Genomic DNA, 17554 nt, shown 5'->3' with positions numbered 1-17554 from the left:
ATATATACCATTTATATATATAATTTAATAAATGAGATCTATTAATCTTCATCCAATGAAGACTATTTTATATATATATATATATATATATATATATATATATATATATATATTAATCTATCCGAATCACTAATGTCCCATTTTTAGTGATTTTACGATTAAGAATAATTTAAATTAAAAGTACTGAAAAAACGTATATCTCATTATTACGATCCCTATCATAATTATTCGTTTCTAATTTTAATTAAGGACATTATCATAAATTATAAAAGTTTATTCTTATAAAAAAGAAATAATAATAATAATAATTCACAATAGTATTTTGTTGGATATACACACTTATCTCCAACAATTACTAATCACAAAATTTTAATGGCCATTCAAAAACATGGTATTAAAATCAATTTTTAACAAATTTTGCTGCTCAACTCTTTAGCCAAATTAAGATACTAGACAATTTTTTAATTTATTTGCAATAACTTTCTAGTACAAACATACAAATAATTGGAAAAAAAATACTAAGTCTCCCACTATGCATACAAATAATTTGAAATAACTACATAGTATTCACGTTTTTTTTATATTGGTTTTAATTTAAATAAATCTACAGTTTTTAGTTATAAACAGAAAAAGATCAAACAAATTTTTTTTCCTGTAAATTATAAATTTTGTTGGGATTTCTTAACAAAACTTGTTAAATAATAACATATCTTATTACTAGTCACTTAGTCAGAAACTCGGTTGAAACGGCTACAAATTCACCTGAAAAAAAGTGCAAGCCCAGAAAAAACCTTTAATTTGGACTAATTTTATTAAGAAAAATTCTATGGTATTGATGATGGTTGTAAGTATGATATGCTTATATGTGGTGTCATGTTAAGATGGAGACACGTGGAGTAATTTGAGTATGGGATTTGTAAAGTGACTCCGTTGCTTCTATTTTATTGTTTTGCGGAGATTAAATAATTAGGAGGTAATTAGTAAATTAGAAATATAATGGGCCAATTGATGGGTTGAGCTATGTGATGTTGAACAAAGATAAATGAAAAATAAGGAGAGTCCCAAAAAAAATAAAGAAGGTCCCAAAAATTTTTAAGTGGCTACATTCTGGTAAGGATTTTCAGTTCATGTCCCTCACGTAGCCGCTTGAAATTTTTTGGGACCTTCCTTATTGTTTTTGGGACCCTCCTTATTTTTCATTTATCTTGGATCAACATCACACACCTCAACCCATCAATTAGCCCATTACTTAACCATCTCTAATTTACTGCTTACCTCCTAATTATGTAATCTCTGCAAAGCAACAAAATAAAAGCAACAGAATCACTTCACAAATCCCATATTTAAATCTATCTTCAGCTCCATGCGTCTCCATCTTATCATGACACCACATATAAGCATGTCATGCTTACAACCAGCATCAGCACCATAGAATCTCCCTTTCATTAATTCTCATATCACAGATTAAAGCTTTGGTCAGTAAGTATAATCATATGGTCACACTGTTCACTTCACGACACGCTTCTCCACCCTGCAATGCACAATCGACCTGACGTAGGGAGGAGTTGTCCAGGCGCAGGTGTCTCCCAAAGGAGCTGTCCACGTTATAGTCTTCATGTGAGGACATTTAGACTGTCCTCACCGTAGTAACCTGCATCTTTGAATCTTTTTTTATCAAACAAACTAACAAAGGGTAAATGGTCAAATTTTTTCTTAAAAAAGTACTTATTTTTTAAATTAGTTTTTAAAAAATTTTTTTAATCAAATTCGTCTTTAAAAAATTTTAAATTAACCGCATTAGTTTTTCTATTATTTTCTTTGTTGATAACACTAAATTTATTAATACGGCATGTTAAGTGATACTATAATATATATGGGAGTTTTAATTGACTATTAAAATAATAAATTTATAAAATTAAATCAAAACTTAATTGAGGGAATAACTTGAGACATTATAATTCTTCAATTAGAATTGATTTGATATAATTTTATAAATTTATCATGCTAATCGCTAATTAAGATTAGTATGTATGTGTTGTGATACCTCTTAATATATCACATAAAAAATTTTGGCGCCGTTAACAATAAAAGTGATAAAAACACTAAAATAACTAACTTAAAATCTTTAAAAATTGAATTTAATTAAAAAAATATTTCAAAAAGTAATTTAAAAAATAAATAATATTTTAACAAATGTTTATACAAGTTGGAGTTCCAAAAAGGGCAAAGCCCAAGACAAATATAGTTCTTGTTTGATAGGTTGAGCATGAAGGTAAAAAATATGAAAATGTTGAGCGTGTTAACAAAAAACTAAAATTAAAAATTGTTATCTTCACCAAAAACACCAAAAAACCTGCCATTTCAAGACCAAACACAAGAAAAAGGAAGAAAGTTCCCAAAAGATGAGGGAAAAAATTGGTAGTGAGCGAGGGGAAAAGCTGGAGGTTAGAAAAAATTGGTTTTGATTGGAGAGAGATGGAGAAGAAGCTTACTCTGCTTCAGACTGTTGCCACTGCTGGCGTCTTCTCTGCCATTTCCTTCTGGTGCGTATAAAAACTTTTCTATTCGCTTTTATTTCTTATTTTAGGGTTTCTTTTAAATTATCGTTTCCCCAATTTAATTTCACATGAATTAAGAATTATGAATGTTGCTGCAATTAGGTATGGGTTCATGTTTGGGAGGGAGTCCTCTCGTAAAGAGCTCTCACAGTTAATCGAAGATCTCCGAAACGGAAACCCCTCTTCCTCTTGCTCCGTTTCCAGTTCCCAATCTTGAAATGAAATGGTTTCTCTCGTTTCCTTCACGCCATCGTCACCATGTGTTTGTGTAATTGACTCTGTTACTTCATTCCTTGTTTCGATATAGTCTCTGCAATCAAATGGGACATATTTTCTATATACTAGTTCACTGTGCCGTTGGACACTCATAACGTGTTTGCACTAATCTGTTTTGTTTTGTTCGAAATCCACATTGGTCCCTTCCCCTAACAGTTTTGTAACTACAGTTGGTTGTATACTTTTCTTATCAAATTTCATTTTTCGGCAAGTAATTTCAATTTTAATTTTTCATGGTTTCTTTATATGCTTTATTCCTGTGTTAATGTGTCTGTTTCGTTGAGAGAATGAGGTGAAACTTTGCCCTTTTTAGGTCTCTAAAGGTTACCGATTTTTGGATTACAAGTTATAATCTCTGAAGAGTAATAACAATCTGATAATTATGTTCCAATTCAAACTTCAGAGTTCAGATTATTGATTTAGAGTAGAAATCTTTCAGATCATTGACTTCTGCAATTGTTTATACTGGCTTGTTCACTATGCATAATCTGATATCTTCTTCTCAGAGGTGTTGTTAATCAATAGTGAATTATTTTTCCAATAGTTTGGAAATAGTTCTCCTTTTCTTATCTTCAACTACTTCTGGCTGTTTCTTGGCTTGTAACTATTTTGTTTTTGCTTGATGATATCTTTGCTGTTGTGTTAATGGTTTGAATCTTGAAAATGTAATAAGAATAATCAAATAGAACAAAATGGCATATTTATACAGATTCTTAAGTTAGAGGGAAACAAATGACATAGAGGAGCTTATGTATATTGTTCAGAGGAATAGATTGAAATATCACCATCAGTATATATTGAGTTTCTACATCAGCAGATCAAGTTTTTCTCCTATAGTACTTGGAGTTATATACATTAATGAAATAAAATAATATCTTGATCGTCATGGGTATTGACATGGCATATGCCATTCTTGTGTATAACCATCGTAATTCTATCTCGTGAGGCCTGAACATGCTTATTATTATATACATTCTCACACAAGAGCAGCCTCTTGTGATTTTTCCCTCTGAGTTCCCTTGATGTGCCCAACATAAAGGTCACTTCCACGGGAATCAGCGTCTGAGAGTCTCTGTCTCCTACCACCTTCAGACATGCTTCTGACAAAGTCCACCATGTGCCGCCAGTTATCACCTTCAAACAACTTCTTGTTCATTCTTAGATATGTAAATGCGGTTAGTCCGTTGCCGGAGTCTGACCTACTTGTTGACAAAACTTGAGCATATGCATCTGCATCATATCTTTCCAAGGCATTTTCGCCTGCAAGTTCTACTCTAGCCATCTTGGTTGCCATCTTTACCTGATGTACTAACCCCTCTGGTGAGCAGTTAGCGTGGCCAGGCTGCTCTCTGTCCTTCATTTCCATGCAGGTGAAATTGAAGATAACTTCATGTTTTGCCAGCATTCTAGCAATTGGTAGATAACCATCATTGAATCGTGTATTATAATATCCGGCGGTTAGTTCAGCTGCATGTGACCTTGCTTTGTAGTGCCAATGGATTCCAGCAATTTTCCCAGATAGTTTGACCCCAGATGCCTGAAATATTCCTCTGGCAGATGCAAGAATCTTGTCACCATGATCCAGCAACTTGCTGGAGTACCATTCCAGAAAGAACTGTCCATATTCGGAGTTCCATGTTCCTTCCCTTTTAAAAAATCCAGTATCGTCTGGAAATTGGTTGTACTTGCCAGAGTCATGGGGACCACTTGTTCCCCATTCTTTCTTTCCAATGGCTTCTGCAGCTGCTGCCAAGGATGCTTTCATATACTGCATCAGAAAGAAGTAATTTTAGTAAAATAGACATGTTGAAATTGCCGTCTGTTAATAGTGTCCAATGTTTTGTGTGCTTTTGGGCCATTGTAGAAAATAATGCCAACAAATGCCAGTTTCCATACCTTGTCGTAGCATTGGAATTCACCAATTCCAGGAAACCTCCAAGTTCCATTGCTTTCTGGGTATGATGGATATCTTAGCTCCCCACAAGGACCCATACCTACTTGTATTTCCTGCAAGAGAGTTGATCTTAGAAACTCAAACCTCATTTATTGCACACACAATCCGAAATGCATCATGCTCATGGTGAGGTAAACCTCAAAACATAAAGGGCTTTTTTCAATTAGTACCATAATTTGAGTAGTCCATCTGCAGGTCCCAGATATTTTACACTTAATTACAACAATACCTTCTTTCACTTTGTTATTTGACTCACTTTTATATGATGAAATACCAATTTGTATTGTAGCAGACTTTGCTGTGTTACTTACCACGATAACACTGCCCAAGTAATTTCTGAATCTGTCATGGAAGCTCTTCATGTAGTCAGAGTAAACTTGGAGGGGAGTCCTTCCTTTCAGCACAGGCATGGAATCACACCCTAAAGAGATGTACTCAGGATTCCTCCTCCCTGATCTGTCTGTATAAACCAGGTCAGGGTTCTTGCTGATCTCTTCCAACACCCATGGTGGTAGAGGAATGCTGAAAAATTGCAATAAAAGAATAATTGTAAATAAGTTTATGTCGTGGTCATTTAGAACTACCGAAATTGTTAATATCATCTATCATTTTAAGAAGATGACGGTTATGCCTAACACTACGAGTATCATTTAGTAATAAAAAAAAAGGATATGGCTAAAATTCTGCTAATTAGTCATTTCATCTATAGGACCGATTCTCAAGTAGAATCTTTAACAAGTTACATAATACACCCTTTCATACCTGCAAGTGTCTCCAACATTTCCTCCACACTGATGGAAAGACATGACAACTTGAAGCTTCAAGCCATGCATTTGTACCATCTGCACAAGCTCAGCGTAGGCTTCCCAGTTGTACTTCAGAGGTCCATCTTTCTCCGCCAAACCCCACCATACATCAACCATTACCCCTTCAACGCCGGCACTTTTCAGAGCCATCAAACTTGCATTCATTGCTCTCGGCTTGTTCAAGCCGCCTCCCATTGTTACTGTGTCTAGCGGCAGCATCACATACACAGGCACCCTCTTTGACACATTGTGGTTGTCGTGATGAGCAACTGACGGCGCATGCACCTTCTCCCGTTGCTCATCTCTCTGGTGTGTCTGATGATGACTTGCTTCCCTCGCCGAATTCTTTACTTGAATGCGGGAAGATGGCTTAATCTTTGCAAAGCTAACTGTGGCAGAGACATCATCAAAAGCTTTAAGGGCCTTGGTTTCTTTCTGGTTTACAAAAGAGATTGAAGAACGAAGTGTTAAGGCCATTTTTGTGCGAAGATGGAAGAAAGGAAGGGTACGTAGAATTTCTAAAGATGGAATGTGCATATTTATAAAGAAAATAAAAAAAAAAAGGAGGGGAACTCAGGTTTGGAGTTGAAGTTGACAACATTGGTGGGCTCTAGTTGAAAAGTGTAAAAGTGCAAAAAATCAAAACTAGTCTGTTCTGTTTGAACCTTGCTTACGTGGTTCCACCTCTTCCATTCTTATCTAACCGGAAACGTACGGGCATCAGTTTTTGGTTGTTAATTACTAGTCATTATTTGTATTATGATCATTCGAAAGAAAAATTATGTGACTAAGGATGATGGGAATTGCATATTTTCTTTCTTTTCATTATATTTCCCTTCGTTTTTCTGATATTCATATGGTCATCGAATTATTGGACGACCGGACAAAAGAGAAGAAAATTAGGCAACAAGGTGCCAAGTTATTATTCACTATGGTGATTGGTGAAGAACTCAACAACCTTTTGAAGAACTTGATATATTTTTTTTTTAATCTAAAGCAAAAAGCCAGAAACTCAAGGGTCACTAATGCCGGTTTGTGCCTAGGTAAATGCATAAACTGCACTTATGCCAGTGATTAATAAATCTTGATGAATCCGGAGATCCTGACCTTGAGCTTCTCAACCCAAACTTCTTTTAATGTCTTGGTTATTGTATCTTATTTGTTTTTCCTATCGAGGGTATCCATAGTTAGAAATGTATTGAACCCCTAATAATATATGCTTAAAGAATCTAATTAGCTAACTATACTAGACTCATGGGTTAGTAAATATGAATATATGTTTATTGTTAAGTAGTTCTGAAATTGTAGAAAGAATTTCTTATTTTATCCAAATAAGATAATTTTTGACAGCGAATTGGAGACAGCAGCCGCGTGTATTTCTATAGCACAGCCAAACTTGAATGTTGAATTATTGTTCTTTTTTATGTGATATTGCAAACTTATTTCACAGGACGATAATCAACGAGTGGTCTTTTGCTGTTGCCACCATAAAATGACAAACCCCACCAAGTTTGAATAGGTATCTTTTCAATGGTTTTCTGTCTTCTGCCTCCTCCAGCAAACTGGGATTTTGTGGATGAAAATGTTTTACAGTTTCAATATTATTTCTTGGTTCTTGTTCAACCTGCTCAAGATAAGAAGGGCTCAAAGGTCCATTTTTTGGTTGGGGAAAACCTGTGGTTCAGATTATATATTTGGTTTCTTATTCTTGGACTGTTCTCTCTGATTTGTTTTTCATTACTGTTCAACTTTTCACACTGCATAATAGATGCATTAGCGTGATGGACACTATTAGAATCTTATTGTTGACGAATAAAGTAGGGTCATTCATTGCGAGCATGAATAGCCTTTTTTTGTCATCTGGCAACAATTTTCCTTAAACGTAATGGGAGACTTGCAGTTGCTTGCTTTGGTAGCTTACAAAACGGTGAAGTATTAGTTAGGAATCTATATTTATCAGGTAGGAGAGGCTGTCATCGTTGCTCACTTGCTCAAGTTAAATTAGTGGGGTTTGGATCCGTCGTGCTTCATTCTTGTTGATTAACTGGTTATTTATTTGTGCTCATTTCCCATTACCTGGTTACCCTTGCACAAAAAGTTGAGCAACAGTAATAAAGAAAATGCTTCTCATACTTGTAGGGAACTTTGGCTTTAAGTGATTATTGACATAATATAGTTTGTTATATGAACTAAATAGTATAATTTATTTATTTATTTAATAGCCAACAAGTTTGGCATATCATGTTCTGTAATAAATTCGATAGAAATTTTAACTTTAGCGTTTTTCATGCAATTTTGGGGAAAGAAATCATTCTCAAGTCTGTCAAGTGTCAAGAGAGCAACTAGCTATGCTAAGCTCTTGGGAGAACAATTATTGACCGTGATTACTTGATCAACCAGCCTCATTCCTCTTTAAATGTTTAGATGTGGAATCAAATTTCGTTAGAATGAGAAGTCATGTGATGTTCACCAAAATAGAGACATATGGGGAGGAATTATGGGAAATTAATACTGTACACAAGTCAAAGTCCATTGAAGACAGATTGCACCATTTTGCATGGTGATGTCCCACAACCTCATGTGGTATCCCCTACTACAAGTGCTGCTGTTAAGTGTTAATATAAGCTTTGCTCACATGAAATCAGGTTACAATACAAAATAAACCGCTCTTTGTGGTTCTCCTGCAGTGCTGCTACATTCATAACCCCTTAACTAACATTTTTTTTTCTAAGGATTTAATTTGAATGTAATTTTTCGTGTAAAAGAGTTTTGCACCTATGTTCAAACACGTCTCATTATATTAGGATTTTTTTTAAATAAATAAATTAAATATTTTATTTACGGATATAGATAATTTATAACTTAATTATCAATTTGTGTTTTTTTACTTATCTTGTTTACAGTGTAAACGAAATAAGCTTGTGCATATCTCGTTTATAAGACATGTTTGTCGTTGCATGGATCACGTTTGCACACGTGTTGTAAAATAAGGCTTATCTCATTTACAGTGTAAACCGGATATGCACAAGTTTATTCAGTTTACACTATGAATGAAATAAGTAAGGTTCGCGCCTATATAAGCAAGCCGTTTACAGCGTGACTGTTGTCACTTTTAAACCATTTTTTACTTACTTTCTCTCTCCTTTGAACATTTCTGTTGATATTATTGAGACACTCGAACCTTATGGCATGCACAGATGCACGAGATGATGACATTAACTGCCTGAACGCAATGTGGCATATCGTTGGAGCGATCAACTTCTAGGTTAGTGTTGTTATTTTTCTGTTTTAGTTAAATAAGCATATAGTTATAGTTAGGGTATTTTTATAGATTTAGTATATGTTAGGTGATGGAATGTATTCTTACTAAGTGTTAATTAATTAATTTAATTTAACTTATTAGTTAATTTAATTTATTTAGTAAATATTTATTACATTTTTTTATTTCTTTAATTCGAATTTTATATTTTTAATTTTAATTTTGAATACACTAGATAATTTGTTTTACTAAATATTTGTTGCAATATTGTTGGATAAATTTTTTAAATGTTTGATTTTTAAAGTTAATTATTCTAAATCTAACTAAATTATGAAATATGAAATAATTGTTTATTATAATTTTTATTCTTTTATTTCGAAATATAAAATTTTACTTTTGAAGTATATTTATTGAAATATTTTATTTTTTAACAGAGACCTTGCCTACTAATCCCTAGGCGAGTGAGCCGCACTCTTGTACTATCGGACGCCATTCTCCCTTATTGAAGGAGATTGGGTGTGGCAACACGGTGCAGTTCAAGGACTTTGTGTTTGACAACCCCCTGATTACTGCATTCATGGAGCGTTGACGTCTAAAGACCCACACTTTTTACCTGTCTTGGGATGAGTGCACCATCAACCTATAAGATATACCACCTTGGATTATGCACGCACAGAAAGCTAGTGGGTGAGTACTTGCGTGACTTCTAGACATGGTACTCCACTACTCCGATAGTACACGAGATGTTACATCCTGCTACTGATCAGGGGTTACCTGATGATAGACAAGTCAAATAATCAGGTCCATATCAGGTGGCTGCCATTATTAAAGAACTTCAAGAGGTGTGGCGGTTTGTTTTTGGGATTCGCTATGTTTGCATATAGGTGCCACTCGTCATGCTCTGCAGCACATCGATCTATCAAGTGCCCATCATAGTACGGTATCGCTCAAAAGTCATATTGTTTCGGGCCAACAACTCTGCAATGCTTGCAGCAACCTCAACACCTTATTATATGACTTCTCCTAATCATTGTATATCTACCCAATTGCCTTTTACTTCGTCATTCAGATCTTTCTGTATGAGAGTTTGAAGTGATAACTTTGCCTAACTGCACCTTGTAGAACAGAGATAGTAATTGATGGACTGGAGTGTATGAGGGGCAGGATGACACTACAAATAAGGTTGTTGTCCAACTGTCGATGTTCTTGAGATATGGTGGAGGCTAAATAGGTGTACGCACTGCCAAATTTACACACCTCCCTGATGAATTAAAATATAATTGGTAGGCATTCAAAATCAAAATATTTATGATAAATAAGAATATACATTACAATATAAAGTAAGACTTATCAATATCCGAGATTTTGTCGAAGGGCAACACGGAGACTCCAAGGATATCCTGCTGCAAATTGCTTGCAATGCACATAGTACTTTGATCGATTCGACTCCACAATTCGATACTTAGCACTTCTTCAAATGCTATAATTCTTCACACCTTGCATGACTGCCTCTTTGCTTTGAATCTATGACCAATGCGAAACTTCACATCACCATCTATCTTGTAATCGTTTCCACCCATATTGAAAAATAGAGTTTTCTCATGCATTGCGTCCAGATCCAATGTATGATAGTGACTGGGTACAGCTGATAACTCTAGAATTGTTTGCGGGGCATGCAAAAGATAGCAAACAGATATTTTATACATAAATATATTATTTTATTATTTCGATTCAATCTCAATTGAATTTCGATTGAATTTCGATTGAACTTCTAACTCTATCAGTTTAATAACTAGTTCAATTTTTAGAACCTTGCTATAAATATGTACCACCTATGATGAGGTTCCCGTACAAGTAAACATGCATACATATTAGCGATAACTTTTTAATCATGGTGTGTTTGTCGGGTATAATGCATCATCAAGCATCAAATGGAATGACGAAGTGTTTAATTTGTGATTGTTAATCTGCGCAAGTTGATCTTCTTGTTTCAGAAACAAATGATGCAGAATCTTCCAAAACACAACTGATCTTTGATGTTTTTGTACTCTATGCTAATGCTAAAGAAGGGTCACTGAGCTGAGCTGTGTCCATGTTAATCTTAGGCCTACCATTTTCCAATTATGTGGAGGAAATCAAAGCCTTATCTTTCCATTTATCACACTTCATCTCACAACCTAAAGAATTCTAATTAAGCTCAAACCACCAGAAAGAAAAAAAAAAACGTGTAATTGAAAGGACATAAATATATAACATCAAGGAAGCTTCAATTCTTAGGTAAGAAACAAACAATTTTAAGATTTGGAAATCAATAAAACATGACAAACATGGCATTGTCGTTCGAATACTGGCTCCCTTTTTTTTTTTTTGGCTAAAAAGAGTTTTCCTTGGTGAAAATGGAATAAGATAAAAAGGATGAGTAACAAAAATGTGTGCATACTAAAAGATCATTCGCTAAATTAACCGTCATGTATTTATATATATTAATTTACATATTTTTTTAATTAAATAATCAGCTATAAGGATAATCAAACTTGTTATATATATTAGAATAATCAAACATGTAATATACTAATAATCAAACTTGTTTATAATAATATAATAAAAAATTTTATAAAACATGTCAAATACATATTTCTATATGCAACGACTAATGAATGGTTGATTTTTAATATCCACGAACATAATTCGGCAAGTAATAAACTCTTTTTATGAAAAATGGACGAATTACTTTGCATAATTTGTTCACATATATATTAGTAGTATAATATGTAAAATATTTCTATGAAAATAGATGCTGTCTTAGAAATATACACGGTCAATGTGAGGACCACTTTTAAACTTAATTCATGGCAGGAAATTTTTAAGTAGAACTAAAACTAATTTCAGTGAAGTATTTATGAATTTTGAGAATTAAAGCATGCACTTGAATAAAATCTGAACAAAAAAGATTTTCCTTTTCGAAATATCTTCGGAATTCCGAGATATTTTCTTAAGGCATGCCAAGGGTTGCCCTTGGAGCACAACATCAAAAAGTAAATGGAACCTTTTTTTTTGGGACTTGAATAGAACCTTTAAGATTCAGAGCTACACCTCTCATTGTCACAACTCACAAGAAACATATATCACGGGAATAGATCCTCTTGCGTGAAAGTTTTACGAAACTATATCGTGTTTTGGTCTTCGCTACTGATTATTAGATCTTTTTATCAATCTCATACTTATCCCCACTTTAATCATGTAAAATTTTCAATGAGAAGATCCAATCCGGGTGTATTACACTCTAAGCTTATGCAAGCCAACAAAACTAGTGCGATATTTAATAACATGTTATAGCTTACAATACCTTACAAAACAAAAAATGTTATAGCTTACAATGAAAGACTGAAAAAGAAAAAAAAGAGAAAGAAAGGAGGCATAATAATTCCAAACAATATGTTCATTTTATATTTATCCATCCTATTCAAAATAGCCACCATATATGTAACAGCAATTGTTCTAATTGATACTGTTTCCTTTTACAGCAATGAAGTACAAAGTTCTCAAGTATGTATAAATACATGACATGATCCTCAGAGGAAAACAACCAACATGGCTAGCAGCTTAAGATTCAGGATTCTGCAATGGGATAAACAGATCCAATTCGATTGCCGAGACGGTAGCACTTGATATTAACTGAATATGGACCCAGCTGAATGTGGTTGTCCTCCTCGCCCACATAGAAACAGAGGGTATACAGAGCAATTTCAAATTCAGGGCTCACTCCCACCAAAGTGCTTGATACAGATTTTAGAACATTATTCCATTCAAACTGAATTGTCAGAAGCTGTGTTTCTGAGTCTGGCTGTAAGTAACAATGGCAAAGAACATTAACGATGATGATAAGGTTAATTACTTACTGCTCAAAGTATAACTGTGCTTAACTAAAAACTTGGACAAAAGAACTAATAAAAACTGGTATGGAATAAAACAGAGCTATGATTATAATTTATAACTCAGTAGCTAATTCTTTTTTTCTTTCTTTTCATTATGAAAAAATTTCTTGAGGAATAATTTTCAATATGCATTGATTTCTAGCAATGCAGAAGTGAGAAGTGGAATGCCTGAAATAATAGTCATTTGAAAATAGAAGAAACAGATAATCACTCACAATTTCGCCACGTCTACGGGGAAAAATATAGCCTTGATAATCAACCCTCCCTTTTGCTTCTTCAAGGTAAAACTGCCAAGGATATGCTCAATAAATGAGATGTAATAATCACAAGAACAAGATACATGAAAATTTCAAACTAAAGAAACAAAATATACCATGAAAGCTGTGATCTATCTATTAGCAACAATATAAAAGGACAGCATGACACTACTGCAAAATTTCATTATCTTTCTCTTTGAAGCTACTCAACATGTTACAATATCACTAGGTTCGGTGAATAGATCAACAACAGAGGAACTGCCTAACAAATGCTATCAAAATGAGTGCTTAAAAGAACTCTGAATACTTCTGACATCCTAAGAAAATATACCATAAATTTGACATTAATTATATAAAGATCTTAAGAGGGAAGGGAAAAGAAAAAAGAGAACAAAAAAGAAAAGAGCATCACACCTGCAGCCAGTTATGAAAGCCAGAAACTTCACTGCTGTTCTTGATTTCTCCAACAAAAACATGTTCGAAAGCAGAGGAGGAACCAGACGTTCCCCCACGTGAATAAAGGTCAAACCACAAGCTGCTAATCATTCTTTTGAATTCTTGAAAGCTCCCTGATGCAATACCCTTGGACACAAGATACTTGTGCAGATATTTGATTGGTGCTGTTCTACTAATTTCTTCAATGAAAGAAGCTTGCTCTTGCCTCTCTTCAGACGTGACAACTTCCTTACTTCCTTGATTTGGGTTGTAGTTATCTAGAAGCGAAAGAAACCGGGCAAAAGTAGGCTTTCTGAATACATCATTGCTAACCCAAGTAAACAAGCAACCCTCTGCCATGTCTTCCTTTTGGTAAGCCTTCTTTCCTTCGCCACAGTCAATTTCATAATCCTTTCCCGGTACCAAACGATTTAAATCAAGGTCCCACAGTTTGTCACATGCTTTAGACAAATCATAAAGCTCATCGTTCGAAGGCTCCGCACGACCACCAACATCAATATCATTAGAGTATTCTTGCTCATCTGGTGGTAGTTTATAGTTGTTCCAATTATCCTTGGGAACCTAAATGAAGATGGTAAGATCTATTATTAAGATAGTGATGCAGCATACATGTTCAGGACTAATACATCATCACACACTTGCGACAAAGTTAACATGACGCAAACTCTTTTAAATTCATACAAATCACTCAAAGCGCATCTCTTTTGAGTTTTATTTCTGCTTGATGTATCAATTAAAGTTTAAAGACAAACCTTGTGTTGTTGCCGCCTTGAAGGTTTGCCAACAGTCTGCCATCCATCATTGTTCTCTTCATCAAACTGCAAAATATAAAATTGATTTCACCAATATAGTTAAATTTCATTTCGCCAACAGCATCAGCAAAAAAAAGGCCGATAACCAAGTTCCCTCAATATGTTTGATGTTCAGACTATCATGAAACCTGATTTTCAAATGTCCAGCCAATGGATCATTTATCATGTAAATAATCTCTTTTATTTTAAAAAGGAACTATTTCTTCTAACTCCTATCCTATAAAAATCTGAAATTGTAAGCAGAGAGAGCAGAAAAGTTTGGATCAAAGCAGTGCCATATGTAAATGGGCACACAATCAAGAGTACAAGAGCTTGGTTTTTGAATGTGATTCTGTTATCACAACTTTATTTTTCATAACATATATAACAAAGTGTAATCTCATTACAGAAACAAACTATATCTATCACACCCTATGGTAATAAATAACTAGAACAATCTTACTTGCTACGTGCATGATGAACATTGCAATCAACATGTATTATATATTTTAGGGCTAAACCACGCCATATTTCTCGATGTCAATAAGTACAGTTTTAAATTATAATCTCAAGAAAGACTCGAAGTTGCAATTTTCCATTTACTTCAAGCTAGCATCTTAACAATAATTTTGAAAAGGGGGGGGGGGGGGTTTATCAAAAAGAAAAAGGAAAAGGAAAAGAAAACATATATATTAACCTTCTTGTGTCTGTTGGAACTCTGAGATTCCCACTCTTCTTGCTTTGGACGATATTGCTCCTACAATATGATAACAGCAACACCATCAAAAGCAATACTAGATAACTGAGATCAACTCGGGGCTTATACAGGAGGACAATACTCATCCAACTCATTTATTTAACAATGAACATGAATTCACCCACCATTTGAGGCCTGTAGGAATCCCCATAACTATCATCGTGCCGCTGCTCCTCCTGCAACAATAACAAACTAATGAAGCAAAATTAAATTGTTCATATGTTGTTGGGGTTGAATTCAATGAAGCAAATGACAAGATTAATTGAACAAGTGGCAAAATGGGACCTTCTGTGGTCTGTTGGAAAGTCTAGAACCCTGTTGGCGCCACTCCTCCTGCTCATAACGAGGCCCCTCCTGAAAAAGTCTCCTATTACTCGCAATGATTTGGCATAGAATAGGTAGTAAAAATTGCGTTCACATCATTGAGGATAACTGAAATTCACTCATCTAGTATCTATTCGTCCGAGTTCCATGGATCATAGCAGACCTAAGTGTTATGTCTACGATTTACATAGATTTAAAGGTCTCATTTTTACAACATACAAGAATACTACCAGAATCATGGTGTATATTTCATAAAATCTCAGTGCGAATTACACTCATCATCCTTAAACCTCAAAATTTAATCTTTACATAGGTATTTAGTGTCACACTATACCATATGAAAATCTTAAATGTAATTTTACCCTGAATTTCAGAGTAGCACTAATTATTCATGTAATTCGAATAGAATCAAATTAAATTGCACAAAACCTAAATGTCTGTACTTTGGGGAATACCCGTTTGATTTTAGAGACGGAACAAAAATGTATTTGGATCTGAAGACAGGTACAATCACTAAAGACACTGATTATTATTTTCGTTGTCATCATTTATGTTCTGAATCTGATTCTAAAACCAAAGGGGAAATTGAAGTAACCTGTGAAGTCCAGTTGTGGTGTCTGGGAGGAGGATGATCTTGCGGATCCTGATCCTGATCTCCGGAGACGACTTCAGCCCAGGAGGATCTAGACCGTTCATCTCGGGAATCGCGGCGGTTGTTGCGGTCGTCATTGTCGTCGTCACCAAGGGCAGCATGGACCAACCCCTTGATCAAACCCTCCATAATCGTAGCCTATGTAATGTACTTTATGTTTCAGTTTAAGTTATCAGTGTTAATGAGGATTGAGGCTCAACTCAATTGCGTGAGAGAGAGAGAGAGAGAGAGAGAGAGAGAGAGAGAGAGTAGGTGTGAGTGGATATTGACAGAGCTTAAATGAGTTGGTTGAATAAAGACAATCATGTGGTGCTGATTTGGCGCTTTATATTCATGACCGTTGCCGACAGGATCAAGGTAATTCTCTATTCTGAATATCCATCCACGTAGAACGCAAAAAAGTGACTAATTAAATCTCGGACGTAGGTGGAAATTTTCACCTTCAATTATCACCGGTATTTCGGATTTCGGATTAGTGCCGCCAAAATGTCTAGACCATTAAAGATTTTAAATAAAATATATTTTTTAAGTTTTTTAATAATTATTAAATAATTTTTTTTAACTTTAATTATAAATTAATTTTATATATTTTATTTAATTATAAAAATTATTTTTTATTTTATAAATTATTATTTTATTATTCATCTATTATGTTTATTAATAATAAAAAACAAAAACAATAAAGAATTAGATCTTCGTAATAATTTTTTGGCAATTCTAATCGATTAAAAATTTATCTTTGATCCGTTACATCTCTCGAGCGTTGTAAAATAGTGTTTCATAGAGAATCAATCGATTGAATTAACAAAACAATCAATTGAATTTCAGGTTTCTCATAACTCAATCGATTGGATTGGACTTCAGGTTATCACAAAACAATCGATTGAAAGTTGCAAGGCAGGATAGTTTTCGCAAACATCAATCGATTGGTCATATTAACCAATCGATTGAACGATGACTAGAATGTGGGTTTTTTATAATTCAATCGATTGTTTATATTACTCAATCGATTGAAAGCTTCAAAGCAACTTGAGGTCGCACAATTCAATCGATTGGTTGTGTTACCCAATCGATTGAAGTTTGTACATGACTAATGGTATATTCCAATTCAATCGATTGGTATGAGAATTCAATCGATTGGAATGTAATGTAAATAAGTTTTTTTTTTGCATTCAATTGATTGGTAATGTAATCCAATCGATTGAATTTTGAAATGCGCTATATTCAACCTGGTAACCATGCGTATTCAGACTCTCTCCCCGTTTTAAAACATAACAACACCATTTCTACACCTCTCTTCTCTCTCTAAATCCAAAAAGCTTCTCTCTTCTTCTTCTCCAATCTCACCAACATCCACTCCAAACTACATACATATTATTAATCCTCATCCAAATCCTTACAAAATTCACTAAACCAATATCCCCAAAATGGCCAGAGCTAAGAATGCCAAAAGAGCTAGGATTGAGGGTGAAAGTTCTGCATCCGCCAGACTAGTTTCTTCATCCCATTACATGGCAAGGTGGCTGCCG

At 34.3% G+C, this 17554-nt stretch overlaps 3 protein-coding genes and 1 long non-coding RNA gene across 6 annotated transcripts; 2 read left to right on the top strand and 2 right to left on the bottom strand.

Moving 5' to 3' along the window:
• Positions 1 to 2335: 2335 nt before the first annotated feature.
• Positions 2336 to 6419, top strand: LOC112720715 (uncharacterized). 3 transcript variants are annotated; one of them, XR_011867514.1, is made up of 3 exons: positions 2336 to 2543; positions 2661 to 2826; positions 5078 to 6419. XR_011867514.1 is itself a non-coding variant. In XM_025771760.3 (2 exons), exons 1-2 carry the CDS (start codon positions 2476 to 2478, stop codon positions 2773 to 2775), a joined length of 183 nt encoding a protein of 60 aa, XP_025627545.1. In that variant the 5' UTR covers positions 2336 to 2475; the 3' UTR covers positions 2776 to 4461. The 3 variants fall into 3 exon arrangements, 1 of the variants encoding a protein (XP_025627545.1); XR_003812234.2 differs by having other exon boundaries at positions 5081 to 5425; XM_025771760.3 differs by lacking the exon at positions 5078 to 6419 and having other exon boundaries at positions 2661 to 4461.
• Positions 3604 to 6262, bottom strand: LOC112720712 (beta-amylase 3, chloroplastic). Its single transcript, XM_025771757.3, has 4 exons — positions 5551 to 6262; positions 5100 to 5310; positions 4731 to 4841; positions 3604 to 4602 (listed from the first exon to the last, which is right to left on the bottom strand). The coding sequence occupies exons 1-4, from the start codon at positions 6129 to 6131 to the stop codon at positions 3811 to 3813; spliced, it is 1695 nt and encodes a 564-aa protein (XP_025627542.1). The 5' UTR covers positions 6132 to 6262; the 3' UTR covers positions 3604 to 3810.
• Positions 6420 to 7044: 625 nt separating the features above from the next.
• Positions 7045 to 10193, top strand: LOC140176350 (uncharacterized). Its single transcript, XR_011867515.1, has 3 exons — positions 7045 to 8239; positions 8792 to 8859; positions 9288 to 10193. It is a non-coding gene; the product is annotated as an uncharacterized lncRNA (long non-coding RNA).
• Positions 10194 to 12277: 2084 nt separating this feature from the next.
• LOC112720713 (uncharacterized) lies at positions 12278 to 16409 on the bottom strand. The gene is made up of 8 exons (XM_025771758.3): positions 15969 to 16409; positions 15335 to 15403; positions 15175 to 15225; positions 14990 to 15049; positions 14254 to 14319; positions 13460 to 14062; positions 13004 to 13075; positions 12278 to 12697 (listed from the first exon to the last, which is right to left on the bottom strand). Exons 1-8 carry the CDS (start codon positions 16152 to 16154, stop codon positions 12464 to 12466), a joined length of 1341 nt encoding a protein of 446 aa, XP_025627543.1. The 5' UTR covers positions 16155 to 16409; the 3' UTR covers positions 12278 to 12463.
• Between the last annotated feature and the right edge of the window lie 1145 nt (positions 16410 to 17554).

The sequence above is a fragment of the Arachis hypogaea genome, chromosome 11, assembly GCF_003086295.3.
Source record: "Arachis hypogaea cultivar Tifrunner chromosome 11, arahy.Tifrunner.gnm2.J5K5, whole genome shotgun sequence".
Taxonomy (NCBI): Eukaryota; Viridiplantae; Streptophyta; class Magnoliopsida; order Fabales; family Fabaceae; genus Arachis; species Arachis hypogaea.
This window is presented reverse-complemented; position numbering and strand designations above follow the sequence as displayed.

What these genes read in the sequence shown, in the direction of transcription:
- LOC112720715 (XM_025771760.3), top strand. Translation starts at nt 2,476, where the DNA reads ATGGAGAAGAAGCTTACTCTGCTTCAGACTGTTGCCACTGCTGGCGTC. An exon ending in TTCTCTGCCATTTCCTTCTG is followed by an intron (nt 2,544 to 2,660) that starts GTGCGTATAAAA and finishes TGCTGCAATTAG; the next exon opens with GTATGGGTTCATGTTTGGGA.
- LOC112720712 (XM_025771757.3), bottom strand. Translation starts at nt 6,131, where the DNA reads ATGCACATTCCATCTTTAGAAATTCTACGTACCCTTCCTTTCTTCCAT. An exon ending in AATGTTGGAGACACTTGCAG is followed by an intron (nt 5,311 to 5,550) that starts GTATGAAAGGGT and finishes GCAATTTTTCAG; the next exon opens with CATTCCTCTACCACCATGGG. An exon ending in AATTCCAATGCTACGACAAG is followed by an intron (nt 4,603 to 4,730) that starts GTATGGAAACTG and finishes TTTCTGATGCAG; the next exon opens with TATATGAAAGCATCCTTGGC.
- LOC112720713 (XM_025771758.3), bottom strand. Translation starts at nt 16,154, where the DNA reads ATGGAGGGTTTGATCAAGGGGTTGGTCCATGCTGCCCTTGGTGACGAC. An exon ending in ACCACAACTGGACTTCACAG is followed by an intron (nt 15,404 to 15,968) that starts GTTACTTCAATT and finishes AGACTTTTTCAG; the next exon opens with GAGGGGCCTCGTTATGAGCA. An exon ending in TTTCCAACAGACCACAGAAG is followed by an intron (nt 15,226 to 15,334) that starts GTCCCATTTTGC and finishes TTATTGTTGCAG; the next exon opens with GAGGAGCAGCGGCACGATGA.